General features: G+C 53.6%; 1 protein-coding gene across 1 annotated transcript in view; it reads right to left on the reverse strand.

Annotated features, from left to right (window-relative positions):
- The window catches only part of CHD8 (chromodomain helicase DNA binding protein 8), a 79,408-nt gene that overhangs the window by 38,723 nt on the left and 17,270 nt on the right, over positions 1–23,415 (reverse strand). Inside the window, exons 8-15 of the mRNA XM_072921320.1 lie at positions 19,838–19,955; positions 18,601–18,684; positions 16,866–17,003; positions 14,062–14,183; positions 12,358–12,601; positions 9,746–9,922; positions 4,598–4,741; positions 946–1,201 (exon numbers count right to left, since the gene is read on the reverse strand). Coding sequence (XP_072777421.1) covers positions 946–1,201; positions 4,598–4,741; positions 9,746–9,922; positions 12,358–12,601; positions 14,062–14,183; positions 16,866–17,003; positions 18,601–18,684; positions 19,838–19,955 — 1,283 coding nt within the window. The remainder of the gene's footprint in view (positions 1–945; positions 1,202–4,597; positions 4,742–9,745; positions 9,923–12,357; positions 12,602–14,061; positions 14,184–16,865; positions 17,004–18,600; positions 18,685–19,837; positions 19,956–23,415) is intronic.

The following is a 23,415-nucleotide window of genomic DNA, read 5'->3' on the forward strand; positions in this document are numbered from 1 at the left end:
CCCAGGTGTGCCCAGGTGTGCCCAGGTGTATCTATACATGCTCAGGCGTGTCTGTGGGTGCCATAGGTGTGTCTGTACCCACTCAGGTGTGTGCCCAGGTGTGCCCAGGTGTATCTATATAAGATCTCAGGTGTGCCCAGGTGTGCCCAGGTGTGCCCAGGTGTGTCTGTATCTGTTCCCAGGTGTATCTATATGTGCCCAGGTGTGTCTGTGAGTGCCATAGGTGTGTCTGTGGGTACCATAGGTGTGTCTGTATGAACTCAGGTGAGTGCCCAGGTATGCCCAGGTGTGCCCAGGTGTGCCCAGGTGTGCCCAGGTGTGCCAGGTGCGCTCACCGTTGATCAGGTAGGGGTGGTTGCAGCACTTGCGCAGCTCCATCATGGTGTTGAGCAGGTTGGGCACGTTGCCGTGCCCCGCCCCCCGCGCCAGGTGTGCCCAGGTGTGCCCAGGTGTGCCATAGGTGTGTCTGTACGTACCTCAGGTGTGCCCAGGTGTGCCATAGGTGTATCTATATGAACTCAGGTGTGCCCAGGTGTGCCATAGGTGTATCTATATGAACTCAGGTGTGCCCAGGTGTGCCCAGGTGTGTCTGTGTGTGCCATAGGTGTATCTATATCTGTACAGGTGTGTCTGTATCTGTGCCCAGGTGTGCCCAGGTGTATCTGTACCCACTCAGGTGAGTTCCCAGGTGTGCCCAGGTGTGCCCAGGTGTGGCCAGGTGTGCCCAGGTGTGCCATAGGTGTGTCTGTGAGTGCCCAGGTGTGTCTGTATCTGTACAGGTGAGTACCCAGGTGTGCCCAGGTGTGTCTGTATCTGTACAGGTGAGTACCCAGGTGTGCCCAGGTGTGTCTCTATCTGTACAGGTGAGTACCCAGGTGCGCCCAGGTGTGTCTGTATGTACCTCAGGTGTATCTGTGTGTGCCCAGGTGTGCCAGGTGCGCTCACCGTTGATCAGGTAGGGGTGGTTGCAGCACTTGCGCAGCTCCATCATGGTGTTGAGCAGGTTGGGCACGTTGCCGTGCCCCGCCCCCCGCGCCAGGTAGGCGAAGTTGCGCTCCAGGATGGCGCGGTAGAGGCGCTTCTGCGCGTTGGTCAGCTCCACCTCGATGATGGTCTCCTGCTTGGGCGCCAGGTTCTTCTCCACGTCCTCCTTCAGCCGCCGCAGCATCATGGGCTTCAGCAGCGCCTGCAGCTTCTGCACCTGCGGGGACAGGTACGCCTGTGACACCTGTGTCACCTGTGTCACACCTGTGCCACTTGGAACACCTGTGCCACCTGTGCCACTTGGAACACCTGTGCCACCTGGAACACCTGTGTCACCTGTGCCACCTGGAACACCTGTGCCACCTGTGCCACCTGGAACACCTGTGTCACCTGTGCCACTTGGAACACCTGTGCCACCTGGCACACCTGTGCCACTTGGAACACCTGTGCCACCTGGCACACCTGTGCCACCTGGCACACCTGTGCCACCTGGAACACCTGGCGGGGCTTAGGGAGTGCCCAGGTGTGGCTATCAGGAGTTATGGGAACACCTGTGTTACCTGTCACACCTAGCACACCTAGCACACCTGTGTCACACCTGGAACACCTGGCATACCTGGCACACCTAGCACACCTGGCACACTTTTGATACTTGGCACACATTTCACACCTGGCACACTTGAGACACACCTGTATGACACCTGTGTCACACTTGGAACACCTGGTACACCTGGCACACCTGTGACACCTGTGTCACACCTGTATGACATCTGTATGACACCTGTGTGACACCTGGGACACCTAGAACATCTGACAGCATCATGGGCTTCAGCAGCGCCTGCAGCTTCTGCACCTGGGGGGACAGGTGTACCTGTCATACCTGTGTCACACCTGTATGGCACCTGTATGACACCTGTATGACACCTGTGTGACATCTGTATGACACCTAGAACATCTGACAGCATCATGGGCTTCAGCAGCGCCTGCAGCTTCTGCACCTGCGGGGACAGGTACGCCTGTCACACCTGTGTGACACCTGTGTCACACCTGTATGACACCTGGGACACCTAAAAGCATCATGGGCTTCAGCAGCGCCAGCAGCTTCTGCACCTGCGGGGACAGGTACGCCTGTCACACCTGTGTCACACCTGTATGACACCTGTGTGACACCTGTGTGACACCTGTGTGACACCTGTGTCACACCTGTGTCACACCTGTGTCACACCTGGGACACCTAAAAGCATCATGGGCTTCAGCAGCGCCTGCAGCTTCTGCACCTGTGAGGGACAGGTACGCCTGTGTCACACCTGTGTCACACCTGTGTGACACCTGGAACTCCTGTGTTACACCTGTATGACACCTGTGTCACACCTGGAACACCTGTGTCACACCTGGGACACCTAAAAGCATCATGGGCTTCAGCAGCGCCTGCAGCTTCTGCACCTGCGGGGACAGGTACGCCTGTCACACCTGTGTTATACCTGTATGACACCTGTGTGACACCTGTGTCACACCTGTCACACCTGTATGACACCTGTGTCACACCTAAAACACCTGACAGCATCATGGGCTTCAGCAGCGCCTGCAGCTTCTGCACCTGCGGGGACAGGTACGCCTGTGTCACCTGTGTCACACCTGGGACACCTGGGACACCTGACAGCATCATGGGCTTCAGCAGCGCCTGCAGCTTCTGCACCTGCGGGGACAGGTACGCCTGTCACACCTGTGACACACCTGTATGACACCTGTATGACACCTGTATGACACCTGTGTCACACCTGTGTCACACCTAGAACATCTGACAGCATCATGGGCTTCAGCAGCGCCTGCAGCTTCTGCACCTGGGGGCGAGGGACACCTGTCACACCTGTGTCACACCTGTGTCACACCTGTGTCACACCTGTATGACACCTGTGTCACACCTGGGACACCTAAAAGCATCATGGGCTTCAGCAGCGCCTGCAGCTTCTGCACCTGCGGGGACAGGTACGCCTGTCACACCTGTGTGACACCTGTATGACACCTGTGTGACACCTGGAACACCTGACACAATCATGGGCTTCAGCAGCGCCTGCAGCTTCTGCACCTGAGGGGACAGGTGTACCTGTCATACCTGTGTCACACCTGTGTCACACCTGTGTCACACCTGTATGACACCTGTGCTACACCTGTGTCACACCTGGGACACCTAAAAGCATCATGGGCTTCAGCAGCGCCTGCAGCTTCTGCACCTGTGAGGGACAGGTACACCTGTGTCACCTGTGTCACACCTGTATGACCCCTGTGTCACACCTGTATGACACCTGTGTCACACCTGCAACACCTGGGACACCTAAAAGCATCATGGGCTTCAGCAGCGCCTGCAGCTTCTGCACCTGCGGGCATGACAAGGGGCACCTGGCACACCTGGCACACCTGGCACACCTGGGCGGGGCTTAGGGAGTGCCCAGGTGTGGCTATCAGGACTTATGGGCACACCTGGCAGGCCTGGCACACCTGGCTGAGATGGCTGCCCCAGGTAGAGCCCCTACATGTCCTCAGGTACCCTGAGATGTGCCCACAAGTGTGCCCACAGGTGTGCACAGGACTGCCCAGGTGCCCCCAGGTGTGCTGACATACCCCCAGATATCACCACCAGGTGTGCCCAGGTACCCCCAGGTGCACCCAGGTATCCCCAGGTGTGCCCAGGTACCCTTAGGTGGTTCCAGATACCACCCCCAGGTACCCTCAGTTGTGCCCAGGTGCTTCCAGGTGTGTGCTTGGCAGCGCCCGGGCACCCCGAGGTGTGCCCAGGTACCCTCAGGTGCCCCCCAGGTGTGCCCAGGTGCGTGCCCAGGTACCCCCAGGTCTGCCCAGGGGAGCCCAAATGTGCCCAGATACCACCCCCAGGTATCCTCAGGTGTGCCCAGATATGCCCAGGTACCCCCAGGTGCCCCCAAGTGTGCCCAGGTGCCCCAAGGTGAGTGCCCAGGTGTGTGTTTGGCAGCACCCAGGTGCCCCCAGGTGTACCCAGGTACCTTCAAAGGTGCCCAGATGCCCCCCAAAAAGTGACAAGATGCTCCCCCAGGTGTGCCCAGGTGCCCCCAGGTACCCTCAGGTGCCCCCAGGTACCCTCAGGTGCCCTCCAGGTGTGCCCAGGTACCCCCAGACATCCCCAGGTGCCCCCAGGTGTGCCCAAGTACCCCCCAAAAAGCACCAAGATGCCCCCAGGTACCCTCAGGTACCCCCAGGTGTGCCCAGACACCACCCCCAGGTACCCCCAGGTGCGCCCAGGTGCCCCCTGATGTCCCCAGGTAACCCCAGGTGCCCCCCAGATGTGCCCAGGTACCCCCAGGTGCTTCCAGGTACCTTCAGGTGGTTCCAGACACCACCCCCAGGTGCCCCCCAGGTACCCTCAGGTGCCCCCAGGTACCCTCAGATACCCCCTCAGATACCCCCCCAGGTGCCCCCAGGTGCCCCCAGGTGTGCCTGGATGCTCCCCCAGGTGTGCCCAGGTGTACCCAGGTACCCCAAAATGTGCCCAAATGCCCCCACAGGTACCCTCAGATACCCCCCCAGGTGAGTGCCCAGGTACCCCCGGGTGAGTGCCCAGGTACCCCCAGGTGTCCCTCACCTGCTCCTCGGTTTTCAGGTCGCCGAAGTCGCGCAGGAAGTCGCCCTCGGAGGGGAAGCGGGCGGGTTCCAGGAAGTGCAGGAGGCTGAAGAGCTCCTCGACCGTGTTCTGCAGGGGGGTCCCGGTCAGCAGCACCTTGTGCTCCTGCAGGTGCGACAGGTGAGCACACCTGAGCACACCTGAGCACACCTGAGCACACCTGGGGCAGGTAACACCCCTCCCAGACCTCCCACAGGTGGGCACAGGTGGGGCTCTGAGCTTCTCCTGGTCAGCAGCACCTTGTGCTCCTGCAGGTGCGACAGGTGAGCACACCTGAGCACACCTGAGCACACCTGAGCACACCTGAGCACACCTGGGCACACCTGGGACAGGTAACACCCCTCCCAAACCCGGCACAGGTGGGCACAGGTGGGCACAGGTGGGGCTCAGAGCTCCTCGACCGTGTTCTGCAGGGGGGTCCCGGTCAGCAGCACCTTGTGCTCCTGCAGGTGCGACAGGTGAGACACCTGAGCACACCTGAGCACACCTGAGCACACCTGGGACAGGTAAAACACACCTGGCACAGGTGGGCACAGGTGGGGCTCAGAGCTCCTCGACCGTGTTCTGCAGGGGGGTCCCGGTCAGCAGCACCTTGTGCTCCTGCAGGTGGGACAGGTGAGCACACCTGAGCACACCTGAGCACACCTGGGCACACCTGGGACAGGTAAAACCCCTCCCACAGGTGGGGCTCAGAGCTCCTCGACCGTGTTCTGCAGGGGGGTCCCGGTCAGCAGCACCTTGTGCTCCTGCAGGTGCGACAGGTGAGCACACCTGAGACAGGTAAAACACACCTGGGACAGGTAAAACCCCCCAAAGAACTGCCACAGGTGGGCACAGGTGGGGCTCAGACCTTCTCCCGGTCAGCAGCACCTTGTGCTCCTGCAGGTGCGACAGGTGAGCACACCTGAGACAGGTAAACACACCTGGGACAGGTAAAATACACCTGGGACAGGTGGGGCTCAGAGCTCCTCGACCGTGTTCTGCAGGGGGGTCCCGGTCAGCAGCACCTTGTGCTCCTGCAGGTGCGACAGGTGAGCACACCTGAGACAGGTAAACACACCTGGGCACACCTGGGGCAGGTAAAACCCCCCAAAAAACTGGCACAGGTGGGCACAGGTGGGCACAGGTGGGGCTCAGACCTTCTCCTGGTCAGCAGCACCTTGTGCTCCTGCAGGTGGGACAGGTGAGCACACCTGAGCACACCTGAGCACACCTGAGCACACCTGAGACAGGTAAAATACACCTGGCACAGGTGGGCACAGGTGGGGCTCAGAGCTCCTCGACCGTGTTCTGCAGGGGGGTCCCGGTCAGCAGCACCTTGTGCTCCTGCAGGTGGGACAGGTGAGCACACCTGAGCACACCTGAGCACACCTGAGACAGGTAAACACACCTGGGCACACCTGGGACAGGTAAAACCCCCCAAACAACTGCCACAGGTGGGCACAGGTGGGGCTCAGACCTTCTCCTGGTCAGCAGCACCTTGTGCTCCTGCAGGTGCGACAGGTGAGCACACCTGAGCACACCTGGGACAGGTAAAACCCCCCAAACAACTGCCACAGGTGGGCACAGGTGGGCACAGGTGGGGCTCAGACCTTCTCCCGGTCAGCAGCACCTTGTGCTCCTGCAGGTGCGACAGGTGAGCACACCTGAGACAGGTAACATACACCTGGGACAGGTAAAATACACCTGGGACAGGTAACACCCCTCCCAAACCCGGCACAGGTGGGGCTCAGAGCTCCTCGACCGTGTTCTGCAGGGGGGTCCCGGTCAGCAGCACCTTGTGCTCCTGCAGGTGGGACAGGTGAGCACACCTGAGACAGGTAAACACACCTGGGACAGGTAAAACACACCTGGGACAGGTAACACCCCCTAAACAACTGCCACAGGTGGGGCTCAGAGCTTCTCCTGGTCAGCAGCACCTTGTGCTCCTGCAGGTGAGACAGGTGAGCACACCTGAGCACACCTGAGCACACCTGGGACAAGTAACACCCCCCAAAAAACTGCCACAGGTGGGCACAGGTTTGCTCAGGTGTGCTGAGGTGTATCTCAGGTGCGCCCAGGTGTATCCCAGGTATATCCCAGGTGTGCCCAGGTATATCCCAGGTGTGCCCAGGTGTATCCCAGGTGTGCCAAAGTGTGCCCAGGTGTGTCTGTAACCTCCTCAGGTGTATCCCAGGTGTGCCCAGGTGTATCTGTATGAGCTCAGGTGTGCCCAGGTGTGCCCAGGTGTGCCCAGGTGAGTCACTCACCAGGTCCATGTGCTTGAGGCTGTCCAGCAGCTGCAGTGCCGGTTTTTGATGCAGTATCTTACCCCAAAACCCCCATGTATGGTACCCAGGTGTGCCCAGGTGTGCCCAGGTGTGCCCAGGTGTGCCCAGGTGTGCCCAGGTGTGCCCCACTGACCAGGTCCATGTGCTTGAGGCTGTCCAGCAGCTTGCAGTGCCGGTTCTTCAGCCGGTAAATAACCCCTATAAACCCCTCAGGTGTGTCTGTAACCCCCATTTCTGATCCCCAGGTGTGCCCAGGTGTGCCCAGGTGTGCCCAGGTGAGTCACTGACCAGCTCCATGTGCTTGAGGCTGTCCAGCAGCTGCAGTGCCGGTTTTTGATGCAGTACCTTACCCCAAACTCCCCAGGTATGACCCCAAACCCCTATAAATCCCCCATTTCTGATCCCCAGGTGTGCCCAGGTGTGCCCAGGTGAGTGCCCAGGTGAGTCACTGACCAGCTCCATGTGCTTGAGGCTGTCCAGCAGCTGCAGTGCCGGTTCTTCAGCCGGTAAATAACCCCTATAAACCCCTCAGGTGTGTCTGTAACCCCCATTTCTGATCCCCAGGTGTGCCCAGGTGTATCTCAGGTGTGCCCAGGTGTGCCCAGGTGAGTCACTCACCAGGTCCATGTGCTTGAGGCTGTCCAGCAGCTTGCAGTGTGACCCCAAATGCCCAAAGTATGATACCCAGGTGTGTTCTAACCCCCATTTCTGATACCCAGGTGTATCTGTAACCTCCCCAGGTGTGCCCAGGTGTGCCCAGGTGTGCCCAGGTGAGTCACTGACCAGGTCCATGTGCTTGAGGCTGTCCAGCAGCTTGCAGTGTGACCCCAAACCCCTATAAAACCCCCAGGTATGACCCCAAATCCCCAATTTCTGATACCCAGGTGTGTTCTAACCCCCTCAGGTGTATCCCAGGTGTATCCCAGGTGAGTGCCCAGGTGAGTGCCCAGGTGAGTCACTGACCAGGTCCATGTGCTTGAGGCTGTCCAGCAGCTGCAGTGCCGGTTTTGGATGCAGTATCTTACCCCAAATCCCCTATAAACCCCCAGATATGATACCCAGGTGTATCTCAGGTGTGCCCAGGTGTGCCCAGGTGTGCCCAGGTGTGCCCAGGTGAGTCACTCACCAGGTCCATGTGCTTGAGGCTGTCCAGCAGCTTGCAGTGCCGGTTCTTGAGCCAGTGGTGTGTCTGTAACCCCCTCAGGTGTGTCTGTAACCCCCATTTCTGATCCCCAGGTGTATCTCAGGTGTGCCCAGGTGTGCCCAGGTGTGCCCAGGTGTGCCCCACTCACCAGGTCCATGTGCTTGAGGCTGTCCAGCAGCTTGCAGTGCCGGTTCTTGAGGCGGTAAATAACCCCAAATCCCGTATAAACCCCCTCAGGTGTGTGCCCAGGTGTGCCCAGGTGAGTGCCCAGGTGTGCCCAGGTGTGTCACTCACCAGGTCCATGTGCTTGAGGCTGTCCAGCAGCTTGCAGTGCCGGTTCTTCAGCCGGTACCTCACCTCAAACCCCCTCAGGTGTGTCTGTAACCCCCATTTCTGATACCCAGGTGTATCCCAGGTGTGCCCAGGTGTGCCCAGGTGAGTGCCCAGGTGAGTCACTGACCAGGTCCATGTGCTTGAGGCTGTCCAGCAGCTTGCAGTGCCGGTTTTTCAGCCGGTAAATAACCCCAAATCCCGTATAAACCCCCTCAGGTGTATCTCAGGTGTGCCCAGGTGTGCCCAGGTGTGCCCAGGTGAGTGTCACTGACCAGCTCCATGTGCTTGAGGCTGTCCAGCAGCTGCAGTGCCGGTTTTTCAGCCGGTGGTGTGTCTGTAACCCCCATGTATGGTACTCAGGTGTATCCCAGGTGTGCCCAGGTGTGCCCAGGTGAGTGCCCAGGTGAGCCACTCACCAGGTCCATGTGCTTGAGGCTGTCCAGCAGCTTGCAGTGTGACCTCAAACCCCCCAGGTATGACCCCAAACCCCCTCAGGTGTGTCTGTAACCCCCATGTATGGTACCCAGGTGTGCCCAGGTGCCCCCAGGTGTGCCCCACTCACCAGGTCCATGTGCTTGAGGCTGTCCAGCAGCTTGCAGTGTGACCTCAAACCCCCCAGGTATGACCCCAAACCCCCTCAGGTGTGTCTGTAACCCCCATGTATGGTACCCAGGTGTGCCCAGGTGTGCCCAGGTGAGTGCCCAGGTGTGCCCAGGTGAGTCACTGACCAGGTCCATGTGCTTGAGGCTGTCCAGCAGCTTGCAGTGCCGGTTCTTCAGCCAGTACCTGACCCCAAATCCCCCATGTACGATACCCAGGTGTGTTCTAACCCACACAGGTGAGTGCCCAGGTGTGCCCAGGTGTGCCCAGGTGCGCCACTGACCAGGTCCATGTGCTTGAGGCTGTCCAGCAGCTTGCAGTGCCGGTTTTTGGGGCAGTACCTGTCCCTAAACCCCTATAAAACCCCCAGGTATGACCCTAAATCCCCAATTTGTGATACCCAGGTGTACCCAGGTGTGCCCAGGTGAGTGCCCAGGTGAGTCACTGACCAGCTCCATGTGCTTGAGGCTGTCCAGCAGCTTGCAGTGCCGGTTTTTCAGCCGGTGCTGTGTCTGTAACCCCCATGTATGATACCCAGGTGTATCTGTAACCCCCTCAGGTATATCTCAGGTGTGCCCAGGTGTGCCCAGGTGCGTCACTCACCAGGTCCATGTGCTTGAGGCTGTCCAGCAGCTTGCAGTGTGACCCCAAATCCCATATAAAACCCCCAGATATGACCCCAAATCCCCCATTTCTGATACCCAGGTGTGCCCAGGTGTGCCCAGGTGTGCCCAGGTGAGTGCCCAGGTGAGTGTCACTCACCAGGTCCATGTGCTTGAGGCTGTCCAGCAGCTTGCAGTGCCGGTTCTTCAGCCGGTGCGCCTCGTCGATGACGGCGCAGCGCCACGGCACCTCGCGCAGCTCGGGGCAGTCGCTCAGGATCATCTCGAAGGTCGTGATCAGCGCGTCGAACTTGTACGCGCCCGGGATCAGCCGGCCCTGCCAGACAGGTGAGACAGGTGAGGGACAGGTGAGGCGGGTGAGGTCACCTGGGGGACTCAGAATCACTTTTGGAACATGGGGTCACCTGCCGGGTTAGTGTGATATTCCATAATGTATGTACAGGTGTGTCATTAACCCCATACAGGTGTGTCATTAACCCCATACAGGTGTATTATAGACCCCATACATGGGTGTCAATAACCCCCTACAGGTGTGTCAATACAATAACCCCATACAGGTGTGTACAGGTGTGTCACTGACCCCATACAGGTGTGCACAGGTGAGGCAGGTGAGTCACAGGTGTGCACAGGTGAGACAGGTGAGGCAGGTGAGACAGGTGAGACAGGTGAGGTCACCTGGGGGGTGTCATAAACCCTTTTGGAACTGTGGGTCACCTGCAAGGTTCCTGGGGTGCATTAGAATGTGGCTACAGGTGTGTCAATAACCCCATACAGGTGTGTCAATGACCCCATACAGGTGCGTACAGGTGTGCACAGGTGTGTCAATAACCCAATACAGGTGCGTACAGGTGTGCACAGGTGTGTCAATAACCCCATACAGGTGTGCACAGGTGTGTCAATAACCCCATACAAGTGTATCAATAGCCCCATACAGGTGTGTCTCTGGCCCTATACAGGTGTGTGCAGGTGAGGCACAGGTGAGGCGGGTGAGCACAGATGAGGTCACCTGGAGGGCATCAGAATCGCTTTTGGAACAGTGGGTAACCTGCCAAGTTATTGTGGTAACCCCTAATGTGTGTACAGGTGTGCACAGGTGAGTCAGAGGTGTGCACAGGTGTGTCAATAACCCCACTCAGGTGTGTACAGGTGTGCACAGTTGAGCCAATAACCCCATACAGGTGTGTTCAGGTGTGTCAATAACCCCATACAGGTGTGCTCAGATCTATCAATAACCCCATACAGGTGTATAAATAACCCCATACAGGTGTGTACAGGTGTGTCACCAACCCCACACATGTGTGCACAGGTATATCAATAACCCCATACAGGTGTGTCAATAACCCCATACAGGTGTGCACAGGTGTGTCAATAACCCCATACAGGTGCATCAATAACCCCATACAGGTGTGTACAGGTGTGTCACCAACCCCACACACGTGTGCACAGGTGTGTCAATAACTCCATACAGGTGTGTCAATACAATAACCCCATACAGGTGTGTACAGGTGTGTCAATAATCCCATACAGGTGTGCTATTAACCCCCATACAGGTGTATTATAGACCCCATACAGGTGTGTTAGGGCACACAGGTGTGCTCAGGTGTGTCAGTGTCCCCATACAGGTGTATTACAGCCCCGTACAGGTGTATTATAGACCCCATACAGGTGTGCCCAGGTGCGCCCAGGTGTGCCCAGGTGCGCTCACCTTGCCGTCCTTGCAGTACATCTCGTACTGCTGGATCATCTGCCGGCTGGCCAGGTGTGCTCAGGCGTGTCAGTGTCCCCATAGCCCCATACAGGTGTGCCCATAGGCCCCATACAGGTGTGTCATTAACCCCCATACAGGTGTATTACAGACCCCATACAGGTGTATTACAGCCCCATACAGGTGTGTTAGAGCACACAGGTGTGCTCAGGTGTGTCAGTGTCCCCATAACCCCATACAGGTGTGCCCATAGCCCCATACAGGTGTATTACAGCCCCATACAGGTGTATTATAGACCCCATACAGGTGTGTTATATATACAATACAGGTGTGTTAGGGCACACAGGTGTGCTCAGGTGTGTCACTGTGCCCATAGCCCCATACAGGTGTGTCAGTGCCCCCATACAAGTGTATTATAGACCCCATACAGATGTATTACAGCCCCATACAGGTGTATTACAGCCCCATACAGGTGTGTTATATGTATAATACAGGTGTGTTAGGGCACACAGGTGTGCTCAGGTGTGTCAGTGTCCCCATACAGGTGTGTTATATGTACAATATGAGTTCCCAGGTGTGCCCAGGTGTGCCCAGGTGTGCCCAGGTGAGCTCAGGTGTGTCAGTGTGCCCATAGCCCCATACAGGTGTGTCATTAACCCCATACAGGTGTATTACAGCCCCATACAGGTGTGTTACAGCCCCATACAGGTGTATTAGGGCACACAGGTGCGCCCAGGTGAGCTCACCTTGCCGTCCTTGCAGTACATCTCGTACTGCTGGATCATCTGCCGGCTGGCCAGGTGTGCTCAGGTGTGTCAGTGTCCCCATAACCCCCATACAGGTGTGTCCATAGCCCCATACAGGTGTGTTAGGGCACACAGGTGTGCTCAGGTGTGTCAGTGTCCCCATAGCCCCATACAGGTGTGCCCATAGCCCCATAGAGGTGTGTCATTAACCCCCATACAGGTGTATTAAACCCCCATACAGGTGTATTACAGCCCCATACAGGTGTGTTAGGGCACACAGGTGCGCCCAGGTGAGCTCACCTTGCCGTCCTTGCAGTACATCTCGTACTGCTGGATCATCTGCCGGCTGGCCAGGCTGCCGTGGTAGACGATGGTGTTCAGGTGCGTCCAGGTGCCGAACTCGCGCTCCCAGTTGGCGATGGTGGAGAGCGGGGCGATCACCAGGTACGGGCCGCGCACACCTGCGCCGTGCACCTCCTGCAGGAACGCGATCGACTGGATCGTCTTGCCCAGCCCCATCTCGTCCGCCAGGATGCAGTTCTGCCTGCGCGACAGGTGGGACGCAGGTGAGGCACAGGTGAGGTGCGGGGGGGGTCTGGGACAGGTAAGGTGTGCCTAGGGTGCACCTGGGACAGGTAACATATACCTGAGATACACCTGGGACAGGTAAGGTGTGCCTAGGGTACACCTGAGACAGGTAAGGTGTGCCTGGAATACACCTGGGACAGGTAAGGTGTGCCTGGAATACACCTGGGACAGGTAAGGTGTGCCTCGGATACACCTGGGACAGGTAATGTGCACCTAGATACACCTGGGATAGGTGAGGTGTGCCTAAGATGCACCCGGGACAGGTAAGGTGTGCCTGGGACAGGTAACATCCACCTGAGATAGAGAACTGCCACCTGAGATACACCTGGGACAGGTAATGTGTACTTGGGATGCACCTGGGACAGGTAAGGTGTGCCGGGACAGGTAAGGTAAACCTGGGACAGGTAACATACACCTGGGACAGGTATGGTGCACCTGGGACGGGTAAGGTGTGCCTGGGATACACCTGGGACAGGTAACATACACCTGGGGCAGGTAAAATACACCTGGAACAGGTAAGGTGCACCTGAGATATACCTGGGACAGGTAAGGTGTACCTGGAATAGATAACAGCCACCTGAGATACACCTGGGACAGGTAAGGTGCACCTGAGATACACCTGGAACAGGTAAAGCACACCTGGGACAGGTAACATGCACCTGGGACAGGTAAGGTGTACCTGGGACGGGTAAGGTGTGCCGGGGAAAGGTAACATACACCTGGGACAGGTAATGTGTGCCTGAGATACACCTGGGACAGGTAAAGTGCACCTGGGACAGGTAAGGGGTGCCTGGAACAGGTAACATGCACCTGGGACAGGTAACATACACCTGGGACAGGTAAGGTGTACCTGGGATACACCTGAGACAGGTAAGGTATGCCTAAAGTACACCTGGGACAGGTAAGGTGCACCTGGGACAGGTAATGTGCACCTGAGATCAATAACAGCCACCTGAGATACACCTGGGAGAGATAAGGTGTACCTGAGATACACCTGGAACAGGTAACATACACCCCAGACAGGTAAGGTGCACCTGACACTTCCAATTTCCCCATTCCCCAGGTGATTTACCTGTGCCCAGGTGTGCTCACCTGTCCCCAGGTGTGCTCACCTGTTGTACCAGTTGAAGAGCAGCCAGTTAACCCCTTCCAGCCCGCAGGTAACCTCACCTGTCCCAGGTGTTTTTTGGCAATTTCCCCCTTTTTTAACCATTCCCCAGGTGATTTACCTGTGCCCAGGTGTGCCCAGGTGTCCCCAGGTGTGCTCACCTGTTGTACCAGTTGAAGAGCAGCCAGTTAACCCCTTCCAGCCCGCAGGTAACCTCACCTGTCCCAGGTGTTTTATAGCCATTTCCCCATTTTTTAGCCATTCCCCAGGTGATTTACCTGTGCCCAGGTGTGCCCAGGTGTGCTCACCTGTTGTACCAGTTGAAGAGCAGCCAGTTAACCCCTTCCAGTTGGTACTCCCGCAGCCGGTTGTGGTTCTTGTACTCCCGCGACGACTCCAACTTCTTCCAGGCGGCGGCCTGGGGGCGGGGCTGGCAGGTGAGACAGGTGAGACAGGTGAGACAGGTGAGATACAGGTGAGATACAGGTGAGACAGATGAGATACAGGTGAAACAGGTGAGACATGTGAGATACAGGTGAGACAAGTGAGACAGGTGAGACAGGTGAGATAAATGAGATACAGGTGAGATACAGGTGGGACAGGTGAGATACAGGTGAAATAAATGAGATACAGGTGAGACAGGTGAGAGACAGGTGAGATATGGGCGGGGCTGGCAGGTGAGACAGGTGAGAGAGGTGAGAGACAGGTGAGAGACAGGTGAGGGACAGGTGAGATATGGGTGGGGCTGCGCAGGTGAGACAGGTGAGACACAGGTGAGAGACAGGTGAGACACAGGTGAGACAGGTGAGATACAGGTGAAATAAATTAGATACAGGTGAGACAGGTGAGACAGGTGAGAGACAGATGTGAGACAGGTGAGAGACAGGTGAGAGACAGGTGAGATATGGGCGGGGCTGGCAGGTGAGACAGGTGAGAGACAGGTGAGGGATGGGTGAGAGACAGGTGAGATATGGGTGAGGTACAGGTGGGACAGGTGAGCTCAGGTAGGTACAGGTGAGGTACAGGTGAGATATGGGTGAGATTAATGAAATACAGGTGAGACAGGTGGAACAGGTGAGATACAGGTGAGATACAGGTGACATTAGTGACATACAGGTGACATACAGGTGAGATAAATGAGATACGGTTAAATAAATGAGATACAGGTGAGACAGGTGAGATACAGGTGAGAGACAGGTGCGAGAGGTGAGATACAGGTGAGACAGGTGAGATTAATTAGATACAGGTGAGATACAGGTGGGACAGGTGAGATTAATTAGATACAGGTGAGATACAGGTGGGACAGGTGAGGTACAGGTGAGATATGGGTGAGATTAGTGAGATAAATGAGATACAGGTGAGGTACAGGTGAGATACAGGTGAGATACAGGTGAGACACAGGTGAGACAGGTGAGACAGGTGAGACACAGGTGAGACACAAGAGATACAGGTGAAATAAATTAGATACAGGTGAGATACAGGTGAGATAAATGAGATACAGGTGAGACAGGTGAGGGACAGGTGAGATACAGGTGAGACACAGGTGAGACAGGTGAGACAGGTGAGACACAGGTGAGACACAAGAGATACAGGTGAAATAAATTAGATACAGGTGAGATACAGGTGAGATAAATGAGATACAGGTGAGACAGGTGAGGGACAGGTGAGATATGGGCGGGGCTGGCAGGTGAGACACAGGTGAGAGACAGGTGAGCTCTGAGAGGTACAGGTGAGGTACAGGTGAGGTACAGGTGAGGTACAGGTGAGATACAGGTGAGATATGGGTGAGATTAGTAAGATACAGGTGAGACAGGTGAGATACAGGTGAGACACAGGTGAGACACAGGTGAGACACAGGTGAGATACAGGTGAGAGACAGGTGAGATACAGATGAGAGGTGGGACAGGTGAAATACAGGTAAGACAGGTGAGATACAGCTGAGACAGGTGAGATACAGGTGAGATACAGGTGAGACAGGTGAGATACAGGTGAGGTACAGGTGAGATACAGGTGAGATAAACGAGATACAGGTGAGATACAGGTGCAATACAGGTGGGACAGGTGAGATACAGGTGAGATACAGGTGGGACAGGTGAGATTAATTAGATACAGGTGATATACAGGTGAGATACAGGTGAGATAAATGAGATGCAGGTGGGACAGGTGAGACACAGGTGAGATACAGGTGTGGCATATTCACCTGTGCAGGTGCGCCTCACCTGTATGGATGTATCTCACCTGTATGGGTGTATCTCACCTGTGCAGGTGTATCTCACCTGTATGGGTGTATCTCACCTGTATGTGTGTATCTCACCTGTATGTGTTTATCTCACCTGTGCAGGTGCGCCTCACCTGTACGGTTGTACCTCACCTGTGCAGGTGCGCCTCACCTGTATGGGTTTATCTCACCTGTGCAGGTGTATCTCACCTGTACGGGTTTATCTCACCTGTGCAGGTGTATCTCACCTGTACGGGTTTATCTCACCTGTATGGGTGTATCTCACCTGTACGGGTTTATCTCACCTGTATGGGTGTATCTCACCTGTATGGGTGTATCTCACCTGTACGGTTGTGCCTCACCTGTATGGGTGCACCTCACCTGTATGGATGTATCTCACCTGTATGGGTGTATCTCACCTGTCAAGGTGTACCTCACCTGTCCGGGTGCGCCTCACCTGTATGGGTGTATCTCACCTGTATGGGCGTATCTCACCTGTGCAGGTGCGCCTCACCTGTATGGGTGTATCTCACCTGTACGGGTGTATCTCACCTGTGCAGGTGCGCCTCACCTGTATGGGTGTATCTCACCTGTATGGGTGTATCTCACCTGTGCAGGTGCGCCTCACCTGTATGGGTGTATCTCACCTGTACGGGTGTATCTCACCTGTCAAGGTGTACCTCACCTGTGCAGGTGTACCTCACCTGTATGTGTGTATCTCACCTGTATGGATGTATCTCACCTGTATGGGTTTATCTCACCTGTATGGGTGTATCTCACCTGTATGGGTTTATCTCACCTGTATGGGTGTATCTCACCTGTATGAGTTTACCTCACCTGTATGGGCGCATCTCACCTGTCCAGGTGTGCCTCACCTGTGCAGGTGCGCCTCACCTGTCTCTTGAGCTCGGGGTGCCGGGCCTGGATCCGTTTGAATTCGGCGATTTTGGCCTCGTCCACGTCCTCCTGCAGCTCCCAGGTGCTGTCCTCGTAGGGCAGGGAGCACCACTTGACCAGGTAATACACCACGGGCTGGGGACACACCTGGGCAGGTAAATCACCTCACCTGGGCACCTAAAACACCTCACCTGGGCACCTGACCCACCTCACCTGGGCACCAAACCCACCCCACTGCACCAGGTAATACACCACGGGCTGGAGACACACCTGGGCAGGTGAGCTGCACACCTGGGCAGGTAAATCACCTCACCTGGGCACCAAACCCACGTCACCTGGGCACCAAACCCACCTCACCTGGGCACCTGACCCACCCCACTGCACCAGGTAATACACCACGGGCTGGGGACACACCTGGGCAGGTGAGCTGCACACCTGGGCAGGTAAATCACCTCACCTGGGCACCTAAAATACCCCACCTGGGCACCTGACCCACCTCACCTGGGCACCAAACCCACCCCACTTCACCAGGTAATACACCACGGGCTGGGGACACACCTGGGCAGGTGAGCTGCACACCTGGGCACCTAAAACACCTCACCTGGGCACCTGACCCACCTCACCTGGGCACCAAACCCACCCCACTTCACCAGGTAATACACCACGGGCTGGGGACACACCTGGGCAGGTGAGTCACCTCACCTGGGCAGGTAACTGACCCCACCTGGGCAGGTAAAACACCTCACCTGGGCACCTAACCCACCCCACCTGGGCACCAAACCCACCTCACCTGGGCACCAAACCCACCCCACCTGGGCACCAAACCCACCTCACCTGGGCACCAAACCCACCTCACCTGGGCACCAAACCCACCCCACTGCACCAGGTAATACACCACGGGCTGGGGACACACCTGGGCAGGTGAGCCTCACCTGGGCAGGTGAAACACCTCACCTGGGCAGGTGAAACACCTCACCTGGGCACCTGACCCACCTCACCTGGGCACCTAAAACACCTCACCTGGGCACCAAACCCACCCCACTTCACCAGGTAATACACCACGGGCTGGGGACACACCTGGGCAGGTGAGCTGCACACCTGGGCAGGTAAAACACCTCACCTGGGCAGGTAAATCACCTCACCTGGGCACCTAAAACACCTCACCTGGGCAGCTAAAACACCTCACCTGGGCACCAAACCCACCCCACTGCACCAGGTAATACACCACGGGCTGGGGACACACCTGGGCAGGTGAGCTGCACACCTGGGCAGGTGAAACACCTCACCTGGGCAGGTAAATCACCTCACCTGGGCACCTAAAACACCTCACCTGGGCAGGTAAATCACCTCACCTGGGCAGGTGAAACACCTCACCTGGGCAGGTAAATCACCTCACCTGGGCACCTAAAACACCTCACCTGGGCAGGTAAATCACCTCACCTGGGCACCTAAAACACCTCACCTGGGCAGGTAAATCACCTCACCTGGGCAGGTGAAACACCTCACCTGGGCAGGTAACCCACCCCAAAATCCCCTAAAAATTCCCAATTTTGGGTTTCTACCCCCCCAAAAAACACCAAAAATCCCAAATTTTGTGGTTTTAACCATCTAAAAACCCCCGAAAATCCCCGATTTTGGGCTTTTCTCCCCGAAAATCCCCAATTTTAGATTTTTAACCCCAAAAACCCTTACAAAAATCCCCAATTTTGGGTTTTTTCCCCGATTTTCCGACCTCGCCGTTGTCCTTGTCCACGCTGTGCGACTCGTCCAGGATCCGATCCACCTCCACGTAGTCGGGGTTGAAGGGCTCCTCGTCCTGCCCAAAATCCTCTTTTTTCACCCCAAAATTCTCCTCTTTCACCCCAAAATCCCCTTCTGCCCCATTCCCCTGGATTTAGCCCCAAAATCCCCCGTTTTCCCCAAAAAAATCCCATTTTTTTCCCAAAAATCCCCAATTTTCTCCCCAAAATTCCCATTTTTTCCCCCAAAATTCCCACATTTTCCCCCCCAAAATTCCCAATTTTCTCCCCAAATATCCCCCGTTTTCCCCAAAAAAATCCCAATTTTCCCCCCAAAAATCCCCCATTTTCCCCCAAAAATTCCCAATTTTCCCCCCAAAAATCCCCCATCTTCCACCCCAAAATTCCCAATTTTCCCCCACCCAAAAATCCCCCGTTTTTCCCCCAAAATTCCCAATTTTCCCCCCAAAAAATCCCCCATTTTCCTCCCAAAATTCCCAATTTTCTCCCCAAAATTCCCAATTTTCCCCCAAAAATCCCCCATTTTCCTCCCCAAAGATCCCCCATTTTCCCCCCCAAATTCCCCAATTTTCCCCCCAAAAAATCCCATTTTCCCCCCCAAAATTCCCAATTTTCCCCCAAAAAAATCCCCCATTTTCTCCCCAAAATTCCCAATTTTCTCCCCAAAAATCCCAAATTTTCCCCCCAAAATTCCCAATTTTCCCCCAAAAAAATCCCCCATTTTCCCCCCAAAAATCCTCCATTTTCCCCCCCAAAAATGCCAATTTTCTCCCCAAAATTCCCAATTTTCCCCCCAAAAATCCCCCATTTTCCCCAAAACCCCCAGATTTTTCTAAAAACCCCCAGATTTTCCCCCAAAAACCCCATTGTTCCCCCCAAAAATCATAATTTTCCCCAAAACCCCCAGATCTTTCCTAAAAATCCCAATTTTTCCCCAAAAATCACAATTTTTCCAAAAAAAATCGCGATTGTCTCCAAAAAACCTACTTTTCCTAAAAAAAATCCCCATTTTTTCCTAAAAAAACCCAATTTTTCCTAAAGAAACCCCCAATTTTTCCTAAAATCATCCTCAATTTTTCCCCCAAAAAACCCCATTTTTCCCTAAAAAAACCCAGATTTTCCCCAAAAAAACCCTGTTTTTTTCCCCCAAACCTCTGATTTTTCCCAAAACTGCCGTTTTTTCCCCCAAAATGCCGATTTTTCACCCACCTCGTGGAAAAAATGCCGCATTTGGTTCATTTTGGTCTTGAAGCGTTTCAGCTTTTGGTGGATCCTTTTGTCCTTCTCCAGTTGTGCGATCGTCGCCCACTCGCAGTGAAGGTACGAGCTGGGGGCAGAAAAAACCCAAAATGTTCAAAATTCACCCCAAAATATCCAAAAATGAGAAAAAAACACCCAAAATACCCAAAACCGAGAAAAAACGACCCAAAAATGACCAAAAACGACCCAAAAATACCCAAAAATGAGCCCAAAAGGAGCAGTGCAGGTATGAGCTGGGGGCAGAAAAAACCCAAAATGTTCAAAATTCAACCCAAAATACCCAAAAATGAGAAAAAAACACCCCAAAATACCCAAAAACGCGAAAAAAACACACAAAAATAGCCAAAAATGAGCAAAAACGACCCAAAAAGAGCCAAAATGAGCCCAACAGGAGCAGTGCAGGTACGAGCTGGGGGCAGAAAAAACCCAAAATGTTAAAAATTCAACCCAAAAAATAGAAAAACCAAAAAAAACCACCCCAAAATACCCAAAAACGCAAAAAAACCACACAAAAATAGCCAAAAATGAGAAAAAATGACCCAAAAAGAGCCAGAATGAGCCCAAAAGGAGCAGTGAAGGTACGAGCTGGGGGCGGGAAAAACCCAAAATGTTCAAAATTCAACCCAAAATATCCAAAAACCAGAAAAAATCCACCCCAAAATACCCAAAAACGAGAAAAAACGACCCAAAAATGAGCAAAAACGACCCAAGAATACCTAAAAATGAGCCCAAAAGGAGCAGTGCAGGTACGAGCTGGGGGCAGAAAAAACCCAAAATGTCAAAAATTCAACCCAAAATATCCAAAAAACAGAAAAAAACACCCAAAAATACCCAAAAATGAGAAAAAACTACCCAAAAATGACCAAAAATGAGCAAAAATGACCCAAAAATTCCTAAAAATGACCCAAAAGGAGCAGTGCAGGTACGAGCTGGGGGCAGAAAAAAACCCAAAATGTTCAAAATTCAACCCAAAATATCCAAAAAGGAGAAAAAACACCCCAAAATACCCAAAAACGAGAAAAAAACCCACCCAAAAATACCCAAAAACGGGAAAAAACACAAAAAAATAACCAAAAATGAGAAAAAAAACACCCCAAAATACCCAAAAACCACCCGAAAATACCAAAAATTAAGAGAACACCCCAAAATACCCAAAAACAACAAAAAACCACCAAAAACACCCAAAAATGAGCAAAAAAAGCCAAAATACCCAAAAATGAGACAAAACCACCCAAAATACACAAAGATGAGAAAAAACACCAAAAATACCCAGAAAATGAGAATAAAACACCCCAAAATACCCAAAAATGAGCAAAAAGCCAAAATACCCAAAAATGAGACAAAAAAACCACCCCAAAATGTGAAAAAATGAGAAAAAAACACCCCAAAATACCCAAAAATGACCAAAAATGACCCAAAATACCCAAAAATGACCAAAAATGACCCAAAATACCCAAAACTGAGAAAAAATGACCCAAACGTGTCCTAAAAATTGGTGCAAAATGGCCAAAAATGGCCAAAATTGGCCAAAAATGACCCAAAGTGACCCAAAGTGACCATGAGTGACCATAACTGACCATAAATGACCCCAAAATGACCACAACTGACCATAACTGACCATAGATGACCATCAATGACCCCAAAGTGACCCTGAGTGACCACAACTGACCATAATTGACCATCAATGACCCCAAATAACCCTAAACTGACCATGAGTGACCACAAGTGACCCCAAGTGACCATAAGTGACCATAACTGACCATAAATGACCCCAAACTGACCATCACTGACCATAACTGACCATGAGTGACTACAACTGACCATGAGTGACCACAAGTGACCATGAGTGACCGTAAATGACCCCAAACTGACCATGAGTGACCATGAGTGACCATAATTGACCATAAATGACCCCAAACTGACCAAAACTGACCCCAAATGACCCTAAACGAACCATAACTGACCATAACTGACCACAAGTGACCACAACTGACCACAACTGACCCCAAATGACCCCAAACTGACCATAAATGCCCCCAAATGACCCCAAAGTGACCATAAATGACCCCAAACTGACCATGAGTGACCATAACTGACCATAACTGACCATGAATGACCCCAAATGACCCTAAACTGACCATAAGTGACCATAACTGACCAGAAATGACCATAAATGACCCCAAAGTGACCATAAATGACCACAAATGACCCCAAGATGACCATAAATGACCATAAACAACCCCAAACTGACCTTAAATGACCATACATGATCCCAAACTGACCATAAATGACCCCAAACTGACCATGAGTGACCATAACTGACCATAAATGACCCCAAACTGACCCTAAACTGACCATGACTGACCATAACTGACCATGAGTGACCATAAATGACCATAAATGACCATAAATGACACCAAAATGACCATAAATGACCCCAAATTGACCACGAGTGACCATAAATGACCATAAATGACCCCAACTGACCACAAGTGACCATGAGTGACCATAACTGACCATCAATGACTCCAAACTGACCATAAATGACCCCAACTGACCACAACTGACTACAAGTGACCCCGAGTGACCATCAATGACCCCAAAATGACCATAAATGACCCCAAACTGACCATAAATGACCCCAAAGTGACCATAAATGACCATAACTGACCCCAGACTGACCATGAGTGACCACAAGTGGCCACCACTGACCCCAAATGACCATAACTGACCATGAGTGACCATAAATGACCATAAATGACCCCAAACTGACCATAACTGACCCCAAACTGACCATAAATGACCCCAAACTGACCATAACTGACCACAAATGACCACAACTGACCCCAAACTGACCATGAGTGACCACAAATGACCATAACTGACCATGAGTGACCATAAATGACCCCAAACTGACCCCAACTGACCATAAATGACCATAAATGACCATGAGTGACCACAAATGACCATAACTGACCATAACTGACCATAACTGACCATAAATGACCATAAATGACCCCAAAGTGACCATAAATGACCCCAAACTGACCATAAATGACCCCAAACTGACCATGAGTGACCACAACTGACCCCAAATGACCCCAAACTGACCATGACTGACCATAACTGACCCCAAATGACCCCAAAATGACCATAAATGACCATAAATGACCCAAAAATGACCATGAGTGACCCCAAGTGACCCTGAGTGACCATAAATGACCATAAATGACCCCAAAATGACCATAACTGACCATAACTGACCACAACTGACCACAAACTGACCACAAATGACCATAACTGACCCCAAATGACCCTAAACTGACCATAACTGACCATGAGTGACCATAAATGACCCCAAACTGACCACAAGTGACCATAAGTGACCACAAATGACCATAAATTACCCCAAACTGACCATAAGTGACCATAACTGACCATAAATGCCCCCAAAGTGACCATAACTGACCACAAATGACCATAACTAACCAGAACTGACCATGAGTGACCATGAGTGACCATAACTG

This window comes from Taeniopygia guttata, chromosome 36, assembly GCF_048771995.1.
Source record: "Taeniopygia guttata chromosome 36, bTaeGut7.mat, whole genome shotgun sequence".
Classification (NCBI taxonomy): domain Eukaryota; kingdom Metazoa; phylum Chordata; class Aves; order Passeriformes; family Estrildidae; genus Taeniopygia; species Taeniopygia guttata.